This window comes from Grus americana, chromosome 1, assembly GCF_028858705.1.
Source record: "Grus americana isolate bGruAme1 chromosome 1, bGruAme1.mat, whole genome shotgun sequence".
Classification (NCBI taxonomy): domain Eukaryota; kingdom Metazoa; phylum Chordata; class Aves; order Gruiformes; family Gruidae; genus Grus; species Grus americana.
Genome location: NC_072852.1, coordinates 116,312,263 through 116,338,318, shown reverse-complemented (window position 1 = coordinate 116,338,318; position 26,056 = coordinate 116,312,263). Strand labels below are relative to the sequence as shown.

Sequence of the window (26,056 nt, the reverse complement as noted above, 5' to 3'; positions counted from 1 at the left end):
TTTTTGAAATGCCCAAGAAGGCTCATGCAATGAATTCATTTTCTTTTCTTCCTTCCTTTCAGTGATAGCTTTCTGGCATCACTTGTAGCTTGCTTTGCATTTACCACTGTTCTCACCACAAAAATCTGAGCTTAGTTTTCAAAACCGGCTGGTGATTTTGGGTGGCCAATTCAAATCATATTAAACAGACCTAACTTTGAAGCCTGCACAATTGTCAGCACAGTCCTGAAAGCAATCCCTTCAAGAGTACCTCAGTTTGGGCAACCAACCAGCTAGGCATATAACAAGTTGTTTTTCACAACTGAATCCAAGGATTAGAAAATGCCAACTTCATTCACTGGGTAGCGTTTATCCTTTCCCTTAGCTGTTACAGCTTAGCAATTTTTATAGTACAGCAAAAGAATTTTTTTTTTTTTATATAGCGAGTTCCAATATCTTAAGAAATAAAACATTAAAGAAAAGGATCATCCAAGCAAACACATACCAGAAATCAGTAAACTGTACACCTTCAGCAAGGACCACACATGTCCCCGCTCAGGATAGAGAGAAATCACAGCTCTTCCCTTAGGACTGTCAGACACAGATGAGTCAAGACACGACCACAGAAATGCAAACTTAACTTCCACCGTGGGACTGAACGCAGTGAAACCATAAGAAAGGTAACACACTTGATGTTAAGCATTTGCCAAATTACCTTGTGGCCCATACCACCCAATTCAGAGAAGTTATCTGAAGAGGCTCCCAGGGTGGCATTTTTGGTGGGACTCCCTTCAGTTATCCTGCTTGGCTTCCCAGTAGCCTAACAAATGTTAGCATCCTGTTCACCTTTCAAGAACTGCTTTCAAAGAAAAACACAGAGCACTTCTGAGAGTATCACAAGAAGGTAACCACTTGCTAAACATTCTGCTTACAGCTTAGCCATTCACTTCAAGGAAGCCAGCAATCGTCCAAACCCACAACAATGTGTAAAGGCAGACTCTTCCAGAAGGATAAGGCCTGTCCTATTTATCAAGGATAGAAAAGGACAACCATTCAGTGATGGCCATCTGATACCTTTTATATTTGCCTTGTATGCTTGCTACGAATGGAATGGAGGGACAGAGGTTGAGTTAAACATGTGCATGCACGTGCACATGTATGCACTGTGAAAGGTGGAGAGAGACTGTTTATCAGGGAGTGACAGGACAAGGGGTAATGGCCTTAATCTGAAGGAGGGTAGGTTTAGATTAGATATTAGGAAGAAATTGTTTACTGTGAGGGTGGTGAGGTACTGGAACAGGTTGCCCAGAGAAGCTGTGGAGGCCCCATCCCTGGCAGTGTTCAAGGCCAGGCTGGATGGGGCTTTGGGCAACCTGGTCTAGTGGAGGGTGTCCCTGCCCATGGCAGGGGGGTTGGAACTAGATGGTCTTTGAGGTCCCTTCCAACCCAAACCAGTCTGTGATTCTGAGGCTGCTCAGTACCTATACAATTAGAGAAGCATTAAGGTTTTCTTAAACAAGCAGTATCGTCTCTTTGCTTCACACTTGAGCGGCAATCTGCTTTTTGTCGGACAGCTGAATATGTAGTTTTTCTTTTGTATTTGCTCTGACATTAGTAAAATCAGCAATCAAAAAAGGTAGAGAGGAGTCACTTCTGTTGAAGTATTCTCTTTTCTTCTAAGTTTCTGACAGTGTAAGCCAAGAGTTTTCAGCTTAGCAATACATAAAACCAGCTGCTGTAGAGACGAGTACAGGATAAATGTCTCAGTAGGCAGGAGGCCACTCTCTCTGTTGGCAGACTAGACAGAGTCAGGAAAGCTTGAAATCAGCCCCCGAAGAAATATAAACTCTTCTAAATAAGAAAGTAGCTCTGAGTATGCTCACTCAAATACTTCTGATTCAAGGTAGCTTGAATTGAAAGAATCAAATCGCCAGGGGATAAAAAGAAAATCTTACCATTACCTACAACCCAAAGACGACAGCATCCAGCAATGCAGAAAAGGATTCGGGAGTACTTTAGATAAGCAAATGAACATAAGCCCTCTTGATGCCACAGCCAACTTAAACATAATCTCTCAAAGCATAAGCTGGACGTATTTGTTAAAGTAAGAAAAGGTATTAATTACACCTGTCCAAGGCACTGGGGACTATTATTAGATTACCGTATCCAGTTCTGGTGCCAGTAATTAAAGAATGATCTTAAGAATGATCTTAAAAATTTGGAAAGAGTTCTGAAAAGGAACAGTCCGAGGTCCAAGAACTGTTTGTTGTAGTAACTGACTGAAGCTCAAAATATTTAATTAGGAGAATGTTAAGCACTGACTTGATGATTTTCTGCAAGTACCTACATGAGGAAAAGACTTCTGATAACAGAAAGCTCTTTAATCTAATAAAATAAAAATTAACTTCCCAAAAGGTAAATTGGGCAAAGTCAGGCTATAAACACGATCCACGTTTTTTTAGGTGCAGTGAAGTAATGATAGAAACATCTTATCTTACAAAGATTAATGTAGATTTTTAATTTTTCCTCCCACTCTTAAAAGCATGCAATAGCTCAACAAAACATTAATACAGATACTCCTGAAGAGAATACTGAGGCTCGCCTTCTGTAGGAAGTCAGGCTGGATGATTGCTGGGATCCCTTTGGGCTTCAGCGCCTGTACATATGTGAAGAGTCTCTGGTCCCTGCAGAGAGCAGCAGGGGACAAGGCACAACGCAGGACGATGGGGGTTGACCTAGGCAAGACGCTCTGGGAGCTGCCAGCAGTCATATCAAGGGGTGTAAATTTTGCAAGCTCTCTCTGACATCCTTCCTGGATCTCCCCAGAGCAGAAGACATGAAGTGTCACGAGGAGTCATGCAAGTATTGATGCTGCTGCAGACAGCCCAACTCACCCCCAGGTCTGCTGCCAACCATATCGGCACAGTTAAAGTAGCGTTTCCACGCGGAGATGGAGTTTTCATGTGTCAAGCCACCGGTGTTTGTAAGGACATACTACGGGGTTGCTCCTGTTATGCAAGGGCAGACCGCATGAAGGTTTTAAGACTGCCAATATTGCAAGGCTGTGTGCACAGACTCCTTGGGGCTTCCTCACGCTCTACCTTAGCACCCTTCCATGTGGTACGGCATTCCCCGTACTTCTGCAGTTCTTCCTTCCCTTTACTCTTACTTCAGTCAGGAAGCAGAGGTAATTGCTGACTTAACACATGACTAATGCCTTGTCCGATGTGGTCCATTTCCATAGAGCAGCTCAGCTTCACTGGAGAAGAGCCATTCCTGGCTGTATTTCTCTTCAACATGCTTTTTACTTCACATTTTATTTTTGGATAACTTCATGCCATACTTCATGGGCAACTATTGTTATCCTCTCCTGGACACACTTCCGCTCTGCTGTTTCCATAAAGCCGGCTGCCCCCTTCCCTCTGATCTTCCGCTTCACTCCCTTTTCAAACAGCTGACAGACAGACATATTCTTATCTGCTAGAGTCTCTGCCACCTGAAATGGCCAGATCTTTAGAACACAGTGACCAGCAGAAGACGGTTTTGAAGGAAGGGGGGTGCCACAATTCTGCCCCTACCCAGCCGCTCTGAAAAAAAAAAACCCACAAATTACGTTTTAACTTGGTGTTATACGTCCAAAGCAGCAGGATTTGTACAAGGCACGGGTGCCACAAGGTCAGAGCACAGCCCAGGAAGCAGGAACCTGTGCGGCTACAGCACAGCCCCGTCCATGGGAAGGAACGCATGGCTTGTCTTGAGTGGGTCATGGAGAGGATCTATCTCGCCTTTGGCAGAAAGAAATCAATTCCAGTGACCTTTCAGTGCTGTCTTGGTAAACTAATTAATGGGGTAGCTATAACTGCATTCCCTGAGGGAGAGGAGCACATTTTTACCTCCTTGGCCTCTGAAGATATCTACACGAGTCAAGAGAGATTACGCAGAGACTGATGGAAGCAGTGGCGGCGGAAAGCCAGACTCAGAGATACATGAGGACGCTCTAAAGAGGTTCCAAAAGAAATCCTTACGAGCTTGTCAAAACCAGCCTCCGGGCCGGAGACATCCCTTGCAAGGAGAAAGCGTGTGTCTGAATGCCTGGGACAGATAGGTTTGCCTTGCCATTGACATGTAAAATATTCCTCCAGTATCACTTTCCAAATATTAGCTGTTTTTCAGAAAAGGACTTTTTGACCCCAGCTCATAAGGTAAGACTGACATGCTGAAACACCGTCCAGCACTTAATATGAAAACTCTTAGAACTCAAGGTATGATCAGCGAACAGGAAAGACATTTTTCAGAGCCCGTGACACAAGTGCGTGCGGACCCTGACGTGCAGTCAGATGGAAAACCTGTTCAGACCAGCAAGGCCCTTACTTGACATCGACGGAAGTTGATGGCTACTTGCAACTCCTCCCGGAGGAGGCCAGTGTGACAACTGGTGGAAAACAGAGGTCCTCTCCACCCATACCTGGTCCTAATAAGCTGTCAGGACAAGAAGCAGCCACAAGAAGCACAAGAGGCACAGCAAGGCATGGTTGATGCGAGTGAACCGTATCCCATCCAGCTGTTTCTGATAAACCATAACTTGCCTTCTTCTGTCACAGTGAGATGGATGAAGATCTCAGGTTACGTGTGGGGAAGCAAAAGCAGAGGAGTGATTCCAAATGACATTCCTCCAACACCGATCCCTACAGGAGAAACCTAGCAGCTAATGCCGCTTCCCATTTTCCTGATCACAGATTCGTAATGTGTTTCATATTAAATAGTCCCCGTTTCATATTTTATTGATCAAACACATAACTAGACTTATGGAAGACTAAGTGTTCCTGATTTAAAGCACTTTAATACCAATATAGCTTTATGGCTTTAAGGAAGAAAAAAACCCCAAACAAAAAAAAAATCCAAGAGCACTGCTTTTGAGACCCAGGTAATACCCTCCTTTGTAGTGATTTAAAACAGAGTAGATGAAACATTTACAACTGTTGGGAGCCAAGAAAAAGGTGTCTCCAGTAAAGTTTTTATATATAAATAATATGTTCTCTCCCTTAGCTCTGTGGACATTATTCACAGAAAATAAATTTATTCTCTGGGAAAAAAAAAATGTTTCCATGACAATCTTCCACAACAGGCAGAGAGCAAAGGAACTTTATTATATATAACTTATCTTTTTTTAGTTCTCTTTGTTGCAATGATTTTTCTTTTAGCGCTAGTAGCACTGATCTTGCACTCCAAATGAGAAGAACCCTGTTGGGCTGAGCATTAAAGGTGATGGACCTAGAGCTCAGCAGTGCAATACTAGAGCAAAGCATTGACAGAAAAGCGGACTTTGGTCAGAGCAGCACCAGCTTTCTGTTCATTTTTTGCAGGTGGTCTCCTTGGGGGACCACGGTAACTCCTCCCAGACTCTTTCTGTGAGGATGAGGTTTGATCCTGCTCCCTGCAAGCGCTGATGCTAAACACAGATCAACACATAGGTTTGGCAGCGATTCACCTCATCAGCTTAGAAACAGGTACCTCCACCCTAGTGAGGGCCCCAGAGCCGTGTTCATGATGGTGGCTTCTCTCTCACTCCAGTAAAGCTTACTGGAAAAAAAATCTACCCAGTTCTCTTTATCAGCACGACCTCCATCAGCCCACTAAAGACAGTGGCACCATGAGATTCATACCCTCGAGGAGATCAGCCAACAGACAACCCATGGGGAAGCACAACAGAAGTTTCACAGAGCCACTGAGTCAAGAGGTTTGGGTTTTTGGCTCTTAATCTTATCTGAAAATAACAGCTAAGCCAATCTGGAATTGGAGTAATGCAAATTGTGGCTATACGGCAAGCAGAAGAGTACTCAAGATGGTCTGAATCTAGCCAGTACTGGTTTGCTTTGGTTCAGTCATATCCCGTGCTGCTAGGTGAGCACCAACACAGCAATCCACCTTAATTCTTCTTCTGTCCAGTACCTACCCAATCATTGGCTTTGGACAGCTTTAGATGTTTCTCCAAAACCTTGAAGAGTGGCGTAGTCAGCAGTAAACTCTCAGTTCATTTTTATACTGTTGTTTATACAACAGAAGAGCTCAGTTTTAGACAGACTATTACAATTCAGTCAGCAAAAGATTCTCACAACTGCTTTCCTTCAGGGGTTATATCCTTGTGAAGGGTAAGTGCTGCTCATTAATAACCTCCATTTTCCCCGAGTGCAGGCTAACAAACAACTCCCGAGGGCAGAGGGGCAAAGATGCCTAATGTGTTACGTCCGCTGAAATGCATGAAGCTACGATAGCATTCTCCAGCTCATTGGTGCAAAAGGAGATATGGCAAACTGCAAGATGTAGAAAGCAAGACGTGTTTTAATTACCAAGACATTTATAGGTAACACATGCCTAGAAAAACAGGCACACAGCTTTACGCGTCGTTAAATATGTTAAAAATACAAAACTTGCAAGTACAACAAATACAAGGATCCAGATGTGAGCGTTGCATAAGAACTACACCTGGTGTCAATTCAACCTAAACACTCGGCTTCCCTCAATCCTGCATATGCCACTAAAATTATAGCAGTCTATACGAAAAGCAGCACATTGCTGACATGCACTGTTAGTGACATCCTTGAAACTGCTGAATGCAAACTTGAAAGCAGATTATCTCAAGAGGATAAGCAACTGCCACATGTGCATCAATTCAGCTCATTGCAGAACAAGTTGCAAGCTACAGCTGAAAAATATTAAAGCAATCTTCCTAGAAGACAGACTGCACTGATGAACAGGCTCTCTTGCCTATTAAAGCCTATTCCTGCTTATGCCAAGCATGCAACATAGAAAAAGATAGAGAAAAGAGCGTGGCTTTGTAACAAGTGCCTGACGCAACTAGTTATTCTCCAGATGAACAAACTGTTAGCAGGTGATCATATAGCAACCTGAGCAGGTAGGTGCACATCAGCAGTTTGGCATTTATTCTGCTTTACGCCTAAATTCTCACACGCTCCATAACACGTATCAGGGAATCCTGTGCTGACACAGCAACCAACCTTCTGGTCCTGCTTCCAGCCAAGTCCTCACTGATGCCATTGCAAGCATGACACTGTCCTTCAAATAATTTTCTGAAGTATCGTATGTTAACAAAAGCATATGTTTAGTAGCTTAGATACAAATTATGCATCTGTGCACACACAAACCTCTCTGAGAATAGTGTCAAAGCTGTGAAAGCAAACACTTAGAAGCAAGGAGATGTCAAAATTCAGGCTGCAGAAACACCCTCATTTCATTCCCTCGGTGCATATAATTAAGAGCAGTGTGTCATCCAGGTGCAACAGTTGGCAGCTGTTAATAAAAGTGAAGAGCATCCTGGGAGAAAGCCACCGTGCAGATTTGCAGTAAGCACTTTTCAAAACAAGTTGGTTGGTTTTTTTTTGATAGAGATAAAATTTAAAAATATGTAGAGGAACAGGTAAGAAGAGAACTACTAATTAAATACTTACAGTGAAAGAACAAACGCTTCTAGGAAACTGATATACAAGTATCACTGGAGGAAGAACATAAAATAACAGATCAAATTTCAAATTGAGATCCTGTGGCTTTACTCTCTGAGCCACTGAAAGCAACAAAGGTGTACCAAGTTTCACAGTTTTACCTACAACCTCATATTTGGGGGAGAAAAAAAGGAAAGGCTTGAACTGAAAGACTAGTGACCACCTTAGAAACTCAACTTTTGTTTGCAGTGAAGTAACTTCCCAGCCTATTTGGTTGCAAGATGGTTTGAAAGTGAACACACACACACACTCACAGCCCCCCAAACTCAGAAATCAGACACAGATAAAGATCCTACAACTACGTATGAGTATACACCAAATTTCCCAGGTTTTAAGCCAGTACTACGACTACTTGGGCAAGCCTAGATCTTGAGATACGGACATGGCTGGCAACGGCAGATCCCAATACAGAAGCCCTCAGTGGAAAGCCTCCACAAGTGTTGGTTTCCCCGATGAAGAGCAGCAATGTCACAGGGGGAGGGCCAGTTACCAAGCGCAGTAATGGGGTGTCCTGGTTTTGGCTGAGATAGAGTTAATTTTCTTCCTAGTATAGGGTATACTGCTGTGTTTTGGATTTAGGATGAGAATAATGCTGGTAACACACCGGTATTTTGGTTGTTGCTAGGCGAGGTTTACACCAAGTCAGGGACTATTCAGCTTCTCATACTGCCCTGCCAGCGAGAGGGCTGGGGGTGCACAAGAAGCTGGGAGGGAACATGGCCAGAAAAGCTGACCCAAACTGGCCAAAGGGATATTCCACACCATGTGATGTCGTGCTCAGTATATACTTGGGGGAGGCCAGCCAGGGGTTTAGACCACAGCTCAAGAACTAGCTGGGCATCAGTGGTCTGCAGGTGGTGAGCAACTGTTCTGTGCATCAGTTGTTTTGTATATCCTATTATTATTATCTTCCTTTTCCATCATACAAAATTGTCTTTAACTCAACCCACACCTTTTTTTTTTTTTTTTTCCTAATTCTCTCCCCCATCCCACTGGGGGAGCAGGAAGTGAGCAAACAGCTGGGTGGTTGTTTCAGCTGCCTGCGGGTTAAACCACAACACGGGGCAAGATCTCACCTGCCAACACACCCAAAGGCTTTTGGCCACTGTCGTGGTTTAACCCCAGCCGGTAACTAAGCACCAGGCAGCCACTCGCTCACTCTCCCCCCCGCAAGGGGATGGGGAGGAGAATGGAAAAAAACAACTTGTGGGTTGAAATAAAGACTGTTTAATAGGATAACAAAGGGAGAGAATAATAATAACAACAACAATAATACAAGTGATGCACAAATGCAATTGCTCACTGCATGCAAAAAGAGAATAAAACAACCCGATGCCCAGTCTGTTTCTGAGCAGCAATCCCACCTCCCAGCTAGCTTCTCCCATTATATGCAGAGCATGACGTTCCATGGCAGGGAACATCCCTCTGGCCAGCCTGGGCCAGCTGTCCTGGCTGTGCTCTCCCAGCTCCTTGTGCACCTGGCAGGGCACGGTGAGAAGCTGAAAAGTCCTTGACTTGGTGTAGGCACTGAAACTGCCCAGCAACAACTGAAAACATCAGTGTGCTATCAACATCATTCTCATCCTAAATCCAAAACACATCTACTAGAAAGAAAATTAACTATCTCAGCCGAAACCAGGACAGCCACCAAGTTAAGTCTCCACTCTCTGCAGTGTATGGTGGAAGACACAGGAAAACAGTCAATTTACTAAAGGCAGAATTACCACCATGACATCGTATATGGCATCGTAACATCTGCTGTTGTCTACTGGCACCATTTTTGTCCATGTTTCTCTGCGTCCGCTTGCCTGTATTCTCTTCAACAGTTGCCAGAAGACAGAAATTGTGCGTAATGAGTCGCTCCAGCCTTTGCTTCAGGTAAGAGGTCCTGACGGGCTCAGATGAGAGCTGCCATCTCCGTCCCACCTGAGGAGAGGACGGAGGGCGCTGCAGCGGGAGGGGGCTTGCAAGGGGAAAGGGCCAGGGACCGATACCGCTGCATACGGACTTCTCTGTACTCTCACTTACGTAAACACTGCTTAAACTGACAGCCCGTGCCTAATCAGGGGAGGCATTTTAGGAGGCTTGGCTCATGTAAAGCAGTCACGTAACCCGCCCGACCGCCGCTCCACCTCGCAGGACTCCCTGGCAGTGGCTCCAGCCACAGTCGCTCCACACCCTCCGAAAAGGCTGCGGAGCCGCACCGCTCCTGCCGTGCTCATCGAAAAGCGCTTCAGAAGGCAAAGGCAGGGCACGAAGTTCACACATAAACGTGCCCGTGGCGCCGGTGTATCGTTTTGCAAAACGCGTGCAGCGCAACGTGCCGATAGCGGGTGACAGCCGTGCAGGCGCCCTTCGGAAACACCTCCCTCCTTCGAGGAGAGCGCCACGGGACGAAAGAGGCATTTCCAGCTCTCTGCAGGGAGGCTGTTCTCCCCACCTACCCACCCCAGCACCTCCAGGGTGCCCAAATACATTTTTCTTTCTTATTTTTACTTCTTTAATACAGAAATGCATTCTGAACACAAACCATTCTGTGAAAAGGCCACTTGTAATATTAATTGCTTTGCTTTCATAGAAGAAACTGGTAACTTGTATTTTTAGCCCCTGCTTCCCACTGTTGCAGAAAACCACTTGACTAACTGTAACTAAAAATGTACCTTTATCAAGCTTCATAATAGCGCTAAGGAAACCGATAAACCCATTTTTTGGTGGATGAGAAATCAAATGATTCAATTTGCCTCAATGACTCTTTTTCATAGTGTTAGAGATTATACCTAAAAGAAATTAAATGTAATTTCGGTTCAAGTTTGTTTATAAGAACTTTGGTTCAATATATTGTCAATACATTGTCACTTTGTAACGCTATACGGAGTTATTCGGACATTTCATGGGGGCCCATGGCAGATAACACAATCTATTCGGTCTATTAATAGAGCCTCATACCACCCCCACCGCAGTGATGGCAACATAATCTCGGCTGCCTAAAAATGCAAAAAATGATTATCTTGTGATATCTGCCTTTGCCCAATTCCCACCGCCCCGCTGACTGACCCTTCTGAGCCCCAAGCAGAAGGTTTGAAACAATGAGACTGTATTGTGCACAGGCTCCCAAAGTTAGCTGAATAACAATACAACTAACTCAGCGGGGTTTCAGAGCCACAATTTAAAGCTAAATTGGCTTGCTCTTCATACAGGAACTATGTTTCCTTAGGATTAGCAATAAAGACTGCCTGAGCTGATCTGACAAATCAGCCTTTTACCCAAAAATGTCAGATTATAGGCTGCGATATTTTTATTCAAAAGCAATGGAATGAATAATCTGTTCAACATTCTCCTGTGCTCAGCTAAAATACACTTAATTGCATCAGGCACCACCAAACGTTTTTCAAGCCCAGAAAATAATAACATGCCTGACATGATGGCAACATAAACCACAAGAAGTACCATAAAAGATTTGATTTAAAGTCCAACGCTGAAGATGTTCATGGGGAAGGTTTAGAAACCTCACCTTAGCTCACCCTCTTGTGCTTAGGTGCTGGAAGGAGCTGCTGGTTCCTGTCCCACACGGGTCACTCAAAACGCATCGTCCATCAAACTGCCCTCGAAGCAGCTGGTAAAGTAACTAGCATTTGGCCCGCAGTATATAACGTCTCATGCTCTCTTCGAGACCTCTTTCGCTTCTAGCAATTTCAGGGTGAGGTAATGGCAGATTTTTGGCATCCGTTCCCCACTGCCTTGATTCTGTACAATGCATTGTGTCAGTGCGATGGATCCAAGCCTAGCTGGGGGACTCATTAATCCACAGATTTCATTTCTAAACACACAATTTTCTGAAACAATAATGCGCATTAACTCCTCCGGAGTTGCTAAAGTCTGCTACAAATCAAAACCTGCTTGGGCCCCCCTTACTGAAGTTAGACATTTCAGTGACCATAAGGGCCCAGCCTCTGCCAAAACAGCTACCAGACATTAGTAGCAAGACCCCTACTTTACACTATTATGGCAATTTTATTGAAATTTAGGCAATGCCCTTGCTCAACAACAGCTTTACAAGACAAAAATCAGATGCCAATTATTTTTATTTTTTTTGCATTCAAAATACATGCAGGCACTAATCCTGGAATAATAGGCTCATAAAACATCAGCTTAGAAAAATGCAGCAATTACACTGATCCAGCGAGCTGTCCACGGGAGACGGCTTTGTTTCCACATCTTGCTTCACTGAACTCCACTTGCAAGCGCATTAAGTATACGCTCCTGCAGATTAACTTTTCCTCTGCAAGTGAACGGATTGGAAGACTATACTCGGCCAATTTCTGGCTCACCTCATGGAAGGGGGGACAACGCTGCGCAGCGTCAGGCCCTTACGGAGCAATCTTCTCCCCAGCCTCTGGAGGCGCACAGTGTCGCTCTTGGGCCATTTCCCACCCCCCCCCGCCCCGAGACAAGACAAGTTTAGGGATGGAGGTGGGTAGGGAGAGATGACAGGAGGTAACAGTCACAGAGGGCTACTGATGCCGTGTCTCAGACACCTCCGTTCATTCCAGCCTGACTTTGGCCACCCAATGTCTGGAGGAGGAGGAAGAGGAGGTCTGTGCTGAGCGTCGGTGTCACCCAGGCTCAGATGCTGGCACCATTGCACCCAACTCTGCAGCACCTGGCCCGCTGTTCACTGAGATTTCTCAGAAGGCACAAATATAGCTTAATCAATGGGTCTGGCCCTTCATGTATCAGGATGCTCTTGTGGAAGTACTTTGCCATGGAGATAAAACATTTCTTATGTAAAATATCCTCTTCCCACAGAACATCCTCCCGTGACCTGCTGCCGCCTCGTGGTTTCGTTCCCGATCCCGTTCCCACCCTTGCCAGCCTCAGCCTCCTCTCCGACACAGCCTTGCGCTCCGAAAGAAAGGAGCCCGAGTAAGCAGATGTTTTTCTTCTCTCTTCCTCATATCACGGGCAGAGCTCAGTCAGCCGTGGTGGGCTCCATGTAGGCAGAGCTGCCGGCAGCTGTGAGGCAGAGCCAGTTTGGGCACATTTCAGCTGCCTTTGGCTGGAGGCCACGCAAAAGCTCGGTAAAGGAATACGCCCAGAAGAGCTGAGTGTCCATCAGCTTTCTACTTGAGGTGAAATTCTCACGTGGGGTCACGCTTGGGACGGAAAGCATTCACCTCTCCAGTTAGAGGGAGGAACTTCACTGAGATAGGACCTCACCTGAAGCAAATCATTAATTACTCTTACCTCCTATCCATTAACTCAAATTGCTTATCCATAAATACCTGGAATTAAATAGGTAGATTTTCTGGAAGATGGACCTTTGATTAGTCAATTTGTAACTATGCAACTGATCTTTCACCCAGTGAAGTCAACAGCAAGAGCTTCCTTTGATCCCATGGTACAAGATCAGGTCAGATGGAGCTCAGAGATCATCATCCCTGTCCGCTAATACGGATGCGGTGGCTCAGCAGGAAGGAAGTGTGATTCTCCTAGAGTTTCTGCTTATCTCTTTGTCACAGTGTGTGCTATTCAAGGCATTGAGGGGGAAAAAAAAAAAAAAAAAGCAGCAGGCCGGGAGCTGAGACAGAGGGGTGTGTGGTGGGTCTTTTTATTTTTTCCCCTCTTAACAGACTGAGATAAATGTAGCAATCCAAAAACGTGGAGGAGGGAAGGACGTGTGTGTGCATGTGCCTTTTATCAACTGGAGGATCATTGGATGTATCTGTTACCAAGGAGAAGCACACGCTTGGTAACAGAAGAGAGCAACATTATTTTTTTGCATTCCTATACGATAATAATCACTAACCTTATCATTTTTCTCATGATGAAATTCAGAGCCCTATATTAAATTTCACTCTGTGACAAATTTACTGGAATGAAAAAAAGAAAAGAAAAATATCTAAGAGTACAGGAATGCAAGCTACCAAGATGCAATCATAACAGCAGCACGTTTATAGTGCTGTGAGAGCTGGAGGAAATTACACTGTACTCAGCCCCACTGGTCCAAGGAGCTTTCAGTAACAATAAGGCGTCCCGCTTTGGGTAGCCCGCTGTTAAGGATCTGGTAAAACAGAGGCAGAAGTCAGATAGCTCAAACAAGAGCAGCGCAACTCCTCATCCAAATCCTCATCAGAGGGCTCTAGCGGGCTTGTCCTTGCTCTGTTTACCACCCAACCAAGCCTCTACTACTGTTCATAACGTTGTGACGTATCCTGATTGATGGGTAAGAGCCTCCACTGAAGGGTTCCGGATAATAAACAAAAAGCAGAGACCCTCCGCGGACTTTCCTTACCAGCTCCTTGGAAAAAAAAAAAAACCCATCCAGGGTGCATCTCGTATCTTTTGCCGTGCAGTGATATCAATAACTTCTAATCACCGGACTGTACCCCCTCCTGCAGACACAAGCAGCATCTCCTATCGCTTTGATGAGCAAGAAGTACCTGTACGTACCTACACGCGAAATGTCGCGGCTAGACTGCACACAGTGACTGGTCCTCAGCAACACAAGTCTCACCATTAAAAACACATTTCTGACCCAAAAAATAAGCAAAAAAAAAAGGTAGGGGGGGGGAAAAAAAGACAGCTCAAGGCAACTTAAGTGAGGAAAGCAAAATTACAGCCACGGAAATCTCAGTATGCGAAGGGGAAGCGCCGGCAGCGCTGTGGGGAAGTTGGCGGACGGGCGCCGAAGGGGAGCCCCACGCCGCTCCCGGCACGGCGCCCCCCGGCTCGGTCTCCTCCGTGGGGCTGATCCTCCCGGCCGGCAGAGACCCTGCACACCCATCTCACACCGCCAGCCCCCCCAAACACACACACACAAACACTCTCACACACTCACTCCCCGGGGTGCCGGCAACCACCCGCGGGGTGCCCGGCGACCCCGGTCCGGGCGCGGTACCTTCTCTCCGGTGAGCACATGCAGCCCCTCCCGGACCTTGGCGAAGGAGCCCTCTCCCAGCTTCCTGCCGATCAGGTAGTTGCCGACCCGTTTGGTGTGTTGGAAGTCACGGAGTCGCTCCCGCGGCGCCGCCGCCGCCGCGCTGAGCCAGGCGGCCAGGAAACTGCCCTCCGCGCCCGCCGCCGCCTTCCGCGCCTCCCCGCCGCCGCCGCTGCCCGCCACCGCCGGCGGCTCGCTTAGGAGCCCGTCGCCCGCCGCCGCCGGCATGCCCGGCCCTGCCGCTGTCCCTGCTCCTGCCGCGCCGCCTGCCCCCGGCCCGCGGGGCGGTCACCGGGCGGGCAGGAAAGTTGCTCCGGGGAGAACGCCGCCGGCCAGGCTGGGGCGGAGGGGCCGGGGGGCGGAGCGGGACTGGCGGGGGGCCGGGGCTGGGGCGAGCCGGCGGCGCGGTGCCCCGGGCTGCCGCCCCTCATTGGATCCGGCTCTTCCCCTCCTCCCGCCCGCCGCTGCTCTGCCCCGCGCCGGCAGCGGCTGCGGGCGTGAGGCTGCCGCGCCGAGCGGGGAGGAGGGGACCGGGGGAGGGAGGGACGGGCGGAGGGAGGGGGGAAAGGGCTCATTCAGTTTGAATTTGCGGTAATTTAATCCGCTCGCACGCGGCGGGAGCAGATGCGATCCAAACCCGGCAGCCTGGGTGTTTTCAAATCCGGCTGGCCCCTCCTCCCCCGCCCCCGCCCGGCACCCCAAACCGGGGGTGGCAGCGCATCCCTCTCTGGAATTGAACCGAGGGTCCCGGCTCCCGGGCAGCGCCGTGACTTTGTCTGCGTGTGGCTCTGTTTTATTGCCGCCCGGGAATATCTTTTGTGCTGCTTTTCCCCACCTTCCATCCCGAGCACGCCTGAGCTTTCCTCACCCCCGTGTCGGGGAAACGTGCTACTGCGACGCGATCGTGACCGCCCCGCCCGCCGCTCCCGCTGCTCCGGCGGCGCCGGCGGGCTCCGCTCCCCGCCCGCTTCTCCATCTTAGCCCTCCCGGCGCCCGGCTCTCCTCTGCCGGCGGCGTCCTCCTCCTCCTCCTGACTTACAGCGCAGGGTTCCTGGCCGAGGCCCCCCCCCCTCCCCCCGCGGTCTGCATCCCCCAAATGCTCTCCGAGGCTTGGTGGACCGGGAGAAAGGAGGCGAACCGGGCACCCATCCGCCGCAGGCTGCGTCCAGAGATCGGTCCTTTCCCAAGCGATCTCCCTCACCTCGTGGAGAGGGAGAAGAAACGGGTATATTGCCATTTTCACTGCCCAGCCCCCTTCCACCTAGCTGGAGGCTGTGCTGGCAAACAGGAGGCGCACGGCGAGGGAGAGCAGGGATGGGAGATGAGGCAGAGCTGGCAGAGCTACCCTGCTTTGAGCTTCCGACGGTCAGTGATGCCCTACCCTGCTTTGAGCTTCCGACGGTCAGTGATGCCCTACCCTGCTTTGAGCTTCCGACGGTCAGTGATGCTAGCAGCCTTCAGCTCATGCTAATAAAACGGTTAATTCATTGAAATGTCTCAGGACTCATAAGGATTTTAACCTAAACCCTATCTTTAGCATGGTATCAGCAAGAAAGTAATCAAAGACCCTTGTTTATCTTTAAGCTTAATCTACGTTTTCAAGTTTTGCCCGCGTAGCTGTGTTAGTTAATACTTTGAAAGAAAGAAATCACGCGCACCCTAGCAGATGCGAGCTATGTCAGCAAAACCTCCCATAAAGATGCAGTTGTACCTGATAAAAACCGGCTTAGAGCTTTGCTGCAATCACACTCCGCCCCATGTGAAGCTGTTTTTCCCACTAGAGGGCTGGCTAGCACAACTCTCCCCGCGCACACTCTGCCACCTCTTTTTAGGCTGTTCTTTTACTCCTGAAAAATGCCAAACCGGTTTTACACCACGCTGCTGTCCATTAGCCTTTGCTTCTGTCTCGACTCCACTTGTATCACTTCGCTGGGAGAGCCGTACCGCTCTGGTCCCTTCTGCTGGCGTAGTCTAACTGCATTGCTAATCGGATTTTGGCTGGCACAGGTGCTGATGAGCCATATGCTCCTTCCACACCACCTTTCATTGACATCACCACTTTGGTAAAACTTCCTAATTTAAGCCAGAGCTGAGCAACGTCATGATTTTACCATGTCAATTGTAATGCATAACAATTTGTAGTCTCCGCCGTGTCAGTCCAGGCTTCCCAGGCAACTGATAATCAGATTAAAACAAACCTGTGGCTTTAAGCAAAAGGTGGGCAGCTGCCCAGGGAGGCTGGTGGCGAGGAGCTCTGGGCTGGCCAGAGGTGCTGAGCCCTGCCACCTCCTGATGACCCCACGGCTGGGGCTGGTCGGGGTGCAGCTGGGGTACAAGCCCTCTCCAGCCACCTTGTCAGCCCTCTTGGCCCAGCCATGTCAGGAGTCATGCCAGTCTCCTCCTGCACTTAGGAGCAGCCCTTATCCAGACCCCTTCTCTTTCCTTGCAGGGGTAAGAGAGCGTCTAGTCTGCTGGGAAGAGAAGAAGAGGAGATGGAGGGAGAGGAGGAGATGGAGGGAGCACGTGCCCATGCTGCGTGGAGGTGGTGGCTGATAGCTGTGTGGGATGGAGGCCCTTACTTCAAGGTAGAAGGAGAACTGGGGAAGAAGACTCACACTACAGATTTCTGGAGCTCAGCTGGCCACCTTCCACCATCTGACTTCAAGTTCCCTGAAACTTTTACTGACCCCTCCAAAATGTATTCTCTATGGCTGAATACAGAGCAGTTCCATTGCCGAGAACCTCGGGACCAGCACCACCACACTCAATGTTATATATGTTTTCAGGTTAAATTTCAAAGAAACAGAAATCCAGCACTGTCCCAGTAGGCAGAAATTGGAGAAGTGAAAGCTTCAAAGCCAATAAATAATATTTTGGTTTTAAATTATACACTCATCCCATGCTCTGGATACATTTACAAATATTACAGTACACAGCCACCTAAAACAAAAGTCTGCACGTTCTCTGACCTACCACTATCCCGGGAACAGTTTGGTCCCCTGTGGGAAGGCGTAGGGACGCAGGACCATAACGCGCTGCCTGAACTGATGGCTGCTGTGCTGAAGCTCTGCTCCTCGTAGCTGGGGTGCACTTTGATGTGACATGTCCCGAACAGCAAAACTGGTCCTGCCACTGATCTCCTCCACGGTGCAGTGCTGTGCCAGCATGTTCGTACTGCTGTGTTATAAACAGGGTTGGTGAGGTGATCTAGTCTTTTTAAAAGTGTCAGGAAGTTTAAGACAACTCCTCTGCTGACCTGGCCACCAAAGAAACATAAGGCACAGCAAGGCAGCGCAGGTACACCTGCACCACACTGTGTCGTGCCAATGTCATCCTCAAATTACCTCCGTTATCAGACCTTCCTGTCCCTCCTGAATCAACTGGGCTTGATAAACCTGGCTCCCACCAAATCTGAATGGTCCAGGAGAGGACTTTATTGGTGCTTCCTAAATCAAAGCTGGAAGTGGGAAGATGCCGGGAGCATCCCTGTGTGTTTGCAGGGAAGGAGACCCAATCCTTGCACAGGTCAGGACAGTGGCAAGGCTATGTCATTCAGCGGTGAGCCCAGGTTGATGTCAAAGACTTCTCTGGTCAGTGTGATGTATGTGAGATTTTTAACAATATTGTTGTATGGAGGCAGGGGTGGGGAAGAAAGAGCGGTACTGCAGTTACATTGGAAGAATAAAAAGTACATGTTATTTTCCAGTTGTGCAAAGGCTATCTTCCATACTATTTAAAGATATAACAATTCTAAGAGGTTTTGCAACTGTATTTGCTGCTCTTGTAATGGACCAAACACATGTTTCAGACAGCCAATGCATAAATTCCTAAGTGTTTCCTAAGCAGGAAACTGGAACAAGGAAATAGAAAACGTGGCCGCCCAAGAAAATGCTGGAAGTCATGCCTGGATGCAGCTTCTGGCTAATCCTTACACGCAGCGATGGAGCGCAGAGGAAAGGCGTAGCACTGTTTCAACAGGGGCAGCGTGCCCTTGGGCAGGAAGAGCCGCAAGGTAGGAACGCGTTCGTTAGCAGCAGGAGACCAGCTCACAGTTTAAGTGGCAATATGCGCTACACAGCAAGAGATGCTCAGCATGCGCAGGCCCGCATCTTCCGCTCCCTGGCTATAGAGCCCATCTCAGCCACCCCCCCGCCGGCCTCAGCGTCTGTGTAAGCACGGATGCCCAAAAAGGGGCGCACATGAGCATCAACAAATCCTTACTGGCATAGGAGAGGTGAGCTGAGACCCTGTGCCTTCATCGTCTGCTTCCCTGCTGGTGCCACCTGGGGAAGGGGGCAACCTCACACACTGCAAAACAAACCGGACCCTTCCCTTGCCCAAAGGAATATGCTTTCAGACAGACAGACAGACGGACAGATGGACGGAGGTATGTGCCTTTGTTTAGGCTCACAGCTCCCACTCAGCTAACAGAAACATGGTTTTGGCCACCGTGATGATTAAACAGATGTTAATGGTATGTTCTCCAGTCAAACACCTGAAAATCAACCTCTCTTAAAAATAAAACTGGCAAGAAGTGGCCATTGCAGCAAACATTAGGAGAGCTCTGAAAGAACCCAGTGAATTATTTTTTTTTTTAATTGACTCAACTTGAGGACTTAATGAGTTGACAGTATCCTTTTAAACAGGCGAGACTGCTGCCTTCTCATGATTTCTATCCTGTCCAGCTGTGCCCATCAGGGTGCAGTCTGGATGGAAGGGGGATCAAAGGCTGCATTCATTTCTGTCCATGCTTTAATTTAAATTTAACTCCAGTGTGCTTTATTTTGAGCTGCAGTCTTTCTAGGTAATGACATTTTCTGATTAACCGTTGAAATTACTAATGAATTAAAGGCAGTAGTCTGTCTTCAGGTTGCAAAACCTGTGATAAAAAGCTACTAAAAATAATTTAGAGCTTGATTTAAAGCCATAAAAGCAAAGAAATTCAGAGTTACCCTGACAGTATTGTCCTTTGCTTTCTTCAGCATTTTAAAATATGGAAGTAAAATGTATTATCGGCTCGCAGACTGGGATATCTGCAGCCACAAGGAAGACCGAGGCCCCTGAGCCCAATCCCCAACGTCAAGGTCTACCTCAGCTGAATCCTTCAAGGGGTCAAACACCGCAGCCACGTTCCCAGGCTGCAGTACCACGTCCAAGGAGGATGTGGCTGGGGACAGAACTGGAAAACGCTGGTCCAGCAGCAGGACGTGGCACTGCAAAGGAAACGTTTGTGAGCCTGAGAGCCTGTCGGCAGAGTGCTTGGCCTCACCGCACTGTCGCCTCCTCTGGTGCAGCCGGCGGCGGCAGCTTTCCAAGCACTTCTCGCGGGAAGCACGCCCGGGATGGGAGAGTTCTCCTTCCGCCTCACCTGCCTGTGCCATTCATGCTAATTGCTCTCGCTCATCTTTCTGAAGAGATCCGAGGTCCTTGAGTGAAGGAACGATGAAATCTCAGCTCTCTTCAACAGGATGATGGTAAATGAAGACGCGGGTAAACTCGTAATCATGCTGCACAAGGGCAACGAGTAAATTCTGTTCTAGTCAAACTAAAAGGGGCTAATTTACCGTTTACCTGCCACGTCACCGGGCCTTTTGAAGTCAGTGGTTAACTGCTGACTTCAGGCACGTTGTAGGAGAAACCCTGACTTACTGATATCTTAGGTTAAAAAAAGTCATCCTGTTATCGCTTATGCTCTCTTTGGTACTTTGTTCCGCTTTAAAATAACTGGGGTTTGGGGGGTTTGTTTTTTACAGCTGTCTAGTTTTGTAATATTTGGGTTTCAGATATTACAGGGATAATAATTTAAACCAGTTGGCTTTATTATATTTTTTGAAGTGAGAATGTATTTGTATTTGTTCTTAAAGAATTTGTAAGACAGGGGTTTTTATAGTGGTTAAATCCCAGTCGGATTGGTTAAACAGGTTAAATCCCTGTCTGAGTTCAGAGTGACAACAACCTAAATTTACTGGCACTTCCACGATAGCAGATGATGTACCCTGAACAGCCAGAGTGCCTTTTCTCCCCTGTGCTGCAACACGCATAGCAGTGAAGATGACAACCCTTTCGGTATGACAGTCATGTCCAGAGTCAACTGATAACGTTACGACTTATGTGCCTACATGTGGGTACTGCAGATATCATTCAGCTGACAGTGACAGCGGTATTTCTAAATCTATATATTCTTGTAATCATAGAGAATGAATGTATTTCACCTTTCAATGGCTGCAGGACAAGGACTTCTACAGTTAAGCTTTCATAAGCTTAAAACTTGTACTTGAAAAATATTGAACAAATTTTGTCCTCAAAAATATTCCAAATATATAACTATATATACATATGCAAAAGTACCTACATAAGCATTAAAACTATTTGATAACTTTTACAGACATATGTTGGCAATGGGGTTATCTGTCACTGTCTGTCCGAGCACCAAAAGCTCTGCTATTCCCGTGCTCCCACCAAAATCTCCAGTTTGCTCTCTGCCCTGCAGCTTCTGTAACACAGTTCTCTGCAGCCAATATAGACATTGAGAGCGTGTGATGGCTTGGAGGTATCATAAACCAAATTGAATTTAATATCAAAGTAAATAGCAGGGGGTTGCTGTATTGATGTTGTTATTCTTTTTCACATTTCATTAAGACGTTCAATTTTTGAATTTAAAACTGCTGTGAAACCCTCCTTGTAGTGCGTGGTGTCATAAAATTTAGGACCTTGAATTTAAGTTTCATTTACATATGTGTGTTGGGTTTGCGTGGCAAGGTTTTGGTAGCAGGGGGGCTACAGGGGTGGCTTCTGTGAGAAGCTGCTAGAAGCTTCCCCTGTGTCTCCAAGACGGACCCGCCGCTGGCCAAGGCCGAGCCCATCAGCACCTCTGTGATAACATATTTAAGAAGGGAAAAAAACAAACTAGAGAGAGCTTTTGCAGCCGGAGAGAGGAGTGAGAAGATGTAAGAAACTCTGCAGATGCCAAGGTCAGTGCAGATGGAGGGGGAGGAGGAGCTCCAGGTGCCGGAGCAGAGATCCCCCTGCAGCCCGTGGTGAAGGCCATGGTGAAGCAGGCTGTCCCCCTGCAGCCCATGGAGGAAGGATGAGGGGGTGTAGAGATTCCACCTGCAGCCCGTGGAGGACCCCACGCCGGAGCAGGTGGAGGCACCTGAAGGAGGCTGTGGCCCGTGGGAAGCCCACGCTGGAGCAAGTTCCTGGCCGGACTGGTGGACCTGTGCAGAGGGGAGCCCACACCAGGGCAGGTTTGCTGGCAGGACTTGTGACCCCGTGGGGGACCCCATGCTGGAGCAGTTTGCTCCTGAAGGTCTGCACCCCGTGAGAGGGACTCCATGCTGGAGCAGGGGAACGATGAGAGGAGTCCTCCCCCTGAGGATGAAGAAGCGGCAGAAACACCGTGTGATGAACTGACCGTAACCCCCACTCCCCGTCCCCCTGTGCCGCTGAGGGGGGGAAGGTTGAAGCCAGGAGTGAAGTTGAACCCAGGAAGATGGGAGGGGTGGGGGGAGGTGTTTTAAGAGTTGATTTTATTTCTCATTCCTCTACTCTGTTTTGCTTGGTAATGAATTAGATGAATTCCCTCTCTAAGTTCAGTCTGTTTTGCTCGTGATGATAACTAGTGAGTGATCTCTCCCTGTCCTTATCTCGACCCACAAGCTTTTCATTACACTTTTTCTCCCCTGTCTGGTGAATGAGGGGAGTGAGAGAGCGGCTCTGGTGGGCACCTGGCCCCCAGGCAGGGTCAACCCACCACAATATGACAGAACACAAGAGTATTGTATAATTATGCCTATGTGAAATACTTTGTATTTTCAAAAGCCTTTAGATATCAGTGACGGATGACATTTAAAGAAAAAGGAAATCAGACTTTTGTGAATTTCCGGAATTAGTGTATCACGCAGAAAAAGGCGTGAGGTATTACCAATGCTGACAAAGCCCCTTCAGTGAACTTCTTGGGTCACTCCATGGTGTCACACTGGCACACTGTTATTGTGCTCTAAAAGTGATTTAAATGCGTAATGAGAAAGAAGATGAGCGTGTATTTGAAATAAAGCTTTACATTCGAGTAGGGACTGATGCTAGTCCAAACTATCCTGCCAACGTCGTGCCAGACAACATTCAAGGAAGTAACCTGCCATAACGGAAATTCAGAATCAAGATGCCCTCAAGCTGTAAGATTGTACCTCCTTACTCTTCTCCTTTTTCTTGGTGATAAATCAGAAAATATCCCAGTACCACAGGGTCTAATACAGGACTGGTGGTTTTCCTGTTGCTGCTGCAGGCTGAGCACCATCAGCCCGTGTCTGCTGTGTGCTTGCATCTTTAGTAATTGTTGTTTTTTCAGTCGAAGAAAGCCAGCTATTTCAACACTTTCTTGCAAAAAATGTTCCAAACGCCTTGTGCTAAAATGTGAACGAACCAGTGATTCACTCCTGAACGAAAACTTTTATGTTTGGTTTACTCCTGAAAGAATTTTTGATGACTGAACGAATCGTCGGAAAGCAGAGTTTTACAGCGGTAAAAGTACGCGTTGCTCCGTCACAAAACTATCATCTCAGATACATACGTTATACCTACGGGCTGCGGGAGGGCGGCTACTTAGGGACAGGATCTGAAGTGCTCAGGTCAAACCGCTCACTGTCTTTTCTAGCTGTGCTCTAGCCCTGCTGCAGGCTTTTCCTCCGCGGACGAGAGCAGCAAGTTGTCTACCCTCGTCAGCCGGATGCACGCGGGGACTAACTCGGTCGTGTTCCTTCCAGCTCCAGCCCCTGCTCCTTCCTTTCAGGCAGGTACAGACCGCTGCGCAGCGGGGTACAGCAGGCGCGGGCACGCAGGGCGCAGTCGGCAGCACTTACGGTTCAGCTCAGGCTGCCTTTAGCTTGAGTTACCCGGATGTTACATACAGCGGCTCCGCACATCTCGGCTCTGGACCAGGCTTCCTCGGTCCTTCGTAGATGCAGAGTAACAGCTCCTCTCCAGACTGTCAATAAACAGGTTCCCACAGGCTCATAATGTACTAGGTACGTAGGCTGCTAACTTGGGGAGCACTTCACCTATGAAAAATATAAAAGGAATGATACATCTTCCCGATTGCATAGCGTGACATGGAAAAACAATGAAAAAGTTCAGCCAGCCATCATTCCGACTGCTGCACACAAATCCCATCAAAAACCTGCTACAAATACAAATCTTGTTAGTATATTTAGTGTTAATTAGAATTTGGGAACCCTTATACATTTAATAAGATTAAAAATCTTGAAGTGATTGCAATCCTGTACTAAGCTATCAAAATTCATCCTGGTGCTTTGCCACTGAAAACATTAATTTTCCAAGTGTCTTCCTCTGTGTTCGGGTAGACTTGCCGCCTGATTACTGCAACTCTCATTTGCAAATCATGGTTAACTTGCTGCAGTCATGTCTCTGTATGCAACTTCCTTAACTATTGAAACCACATCAAAAATTCAGAGCTGGGAAACCCAATTATGAAGTGCACAATTTTTTACAGGTGAATACTTTGGCATACAGTCAGGACCTGGCATAGTCCTGAAACATTTCTAAAGTGATATGAGCTTAATAATAAATGAATTCAATTTTAAATTATGAGTCCTGTTTGTGTGATTTTACCTAAATGGAACTCAATATCTGAAATCTCTAACAATTCACAATTAGCATTAAAATCCATATGGGACTGTTCTTAACTCGCAAAAAGAAAGGGATGCACAGCGTTCTGCAAATGTGAAAGTAAGTATGGGACCAATTCCCAGTTTCTTTGTTTATCAGATTTATGTTTTAATAGGACAGCTCATGCAAGTAAGAAAGCAGAGATCTGGCTTTTGATCCTTGCTTCCAGAGCTCTGCAAACATTGAAAGGCTGAAGCAGGTGTAGAGGGAGAGCGGTGGAAGCAGAAACAACGTAAGGAAGGATGTCACGCTGCTGCGCAGGAAGCAGGCAGCCATGCCGAGCATAGGTGAACGGAGGGGTGACTTGGAGGAACGCATCCGATTTCAAGTGGAAACATGATTATGCAGAGTCAGAGCCTTTTGGTTGGGACATAGTATGATCCCTTTGTGGTCTAGGGTACTTTCTAACAAGTTTTTGACATCTAATTCCCACCAGACTTTATATCGATGGCAAAAGCCTCCGTGAGTTAATGAGTACCCGTTTCCCACCCTACATTTAGTCCGCAGATATTCCAAACAACAGGTATTTCAGCTTGATGCCAGCCTTGCAGACTTTTTTCCTTTGCGTGCTTAAAAGAAGGACTAACTGGGCTGAGCTGAAAAAAAAAAAAGAGAAGAGAAAGAAAAGAAATGTGTTTCTTTGTTACCTTGAAATTCTTTTAGTGTTTATAAGGGCTTTCTGTCACATGGGTTTCTTCTGTTTAATGATTCAATGTTGGTTTAATCACATAATATGTGCCGGTCTGTTGTCAATGAAGCAGTTGTCATACACTTTCTTTGCAGGATCAAGAAGGGACGGTCTGGGAGAGATCACTTTCTCACTCAAGCATGAAGAACCCTCATAGCACAGTTACCAAAATCTGAGAGGTTTATTTATTCTGAAAAATTTATTTATTGTAAAATGCCTGTAAGGTAAAATGATTGTGTTTAATTTCCCTGTAAAAGTCTGGACACATATACATCGTTTAAAAAAACAGATACATACCAGGCTGGCCACCGTTCATCTCGCACAGACTCCCACAGGACAAGTTAACCATGAGTCTCCTTGCCAGACCCTCCAGCAAAAATTTGAGAAAACAGATGGGCCTTACATTGTGCCCTGAAGGTCAATGGACGTCGGCTCCGCTAGGCCACTGGGAGAAGTAAATTCCTGAGCTGAGGATGTTTCACAAAGAAAGCAGAGCTTACACTCTCCAGATGTTCAAATTCAGGGTGTGTCAGTAAAAGCTCTCTGGCTGGTCTCAGCTGTCAAGATAGGGCTTAGAGGAGGAGAAGAGGAAATTCCTTGGGCAGCCTCAGTCCAAGCTACGTTGTTTCACTGGTCCAAACTGGTGGTCTTGGATTCGCAGCATCAGAAGCGACGCGTGAACTGATGCCTGGAAACAAATGCGGTTTCCAGGGACTGCGTATTTCATAAGGAACCTCTCTCTCAATAGTGTAGCTCATACATGACATTCTTGTGTAATTATTTCATAAATTACCTGAAAGTTTCCTGCAGTATGATTTTTTAATTTTTTTTTTTTTTTTATTAACCACACTGTTTTGGTCTTCCTTCCAAAAGCCTGGGGATGCACTGTGCAAAGCCTTCCTTCCAAAGCTCGTTTGCATCCCACCCGTGCTTTAGTCCACAACTGAATCTCTCAACGTTGCACTGTTCCCTTTCCGCACAGCTACAGATCACCCTCAAATCCCGGCTTCTGGCTTGGGCGTCTGAGACTGCCACGCCGTGGCAGCAAGCAGCAGCTCCTCCAGAAGCTGCCCCCAATTCCCTCACCGGGAACTTGGCCAAAACCAGCCTATCTGAACGATGCTCGCTGCATACTCAAAGGGATGTTCGCTCCCATTCATTTTCTGTTTCTCTGCAGGTTATTTTTTCTTGCTTGCTTATTTTTCATTCTCAGAAGTATTAGCGACAAGCCCAAATCCTCTATCATGTTGG

At 47.2% G+C, this 26,056-nt stretch overlaps 1 protein-coding gene across 2 annotated transcripts in view; it reads right to left on the bottom strand.

Moving 5' to 3' along the window:
• HUNK (hormonally up-regulated Neu-associated kinase) overlaps positions 1–15,094 on the bottom strand; it is a 61,374-nt gene extending 46,280 nt beyond the window's left edge. Inside the window, exon 1 of one of the 2 annotated variants that reach the window (XM_054808797.1) lies at positions 14,395–15,094. In XM_054808797.1, the coding sequence (XP_054664772.1) occupies positions 14,395–14,661 (267 nt within the window). In that variant the 5' untranslated portion in view covers positions 14,662–15,094. The remainder of the gene's footprint in view (positions 1–14,394) is intronic. The other variant, XM_054808806.1, reaches the window with a different exon arrangement.
• Between the last annotated feature and the right edge of the window lie 10,962 nt (positions 15,095–26,056).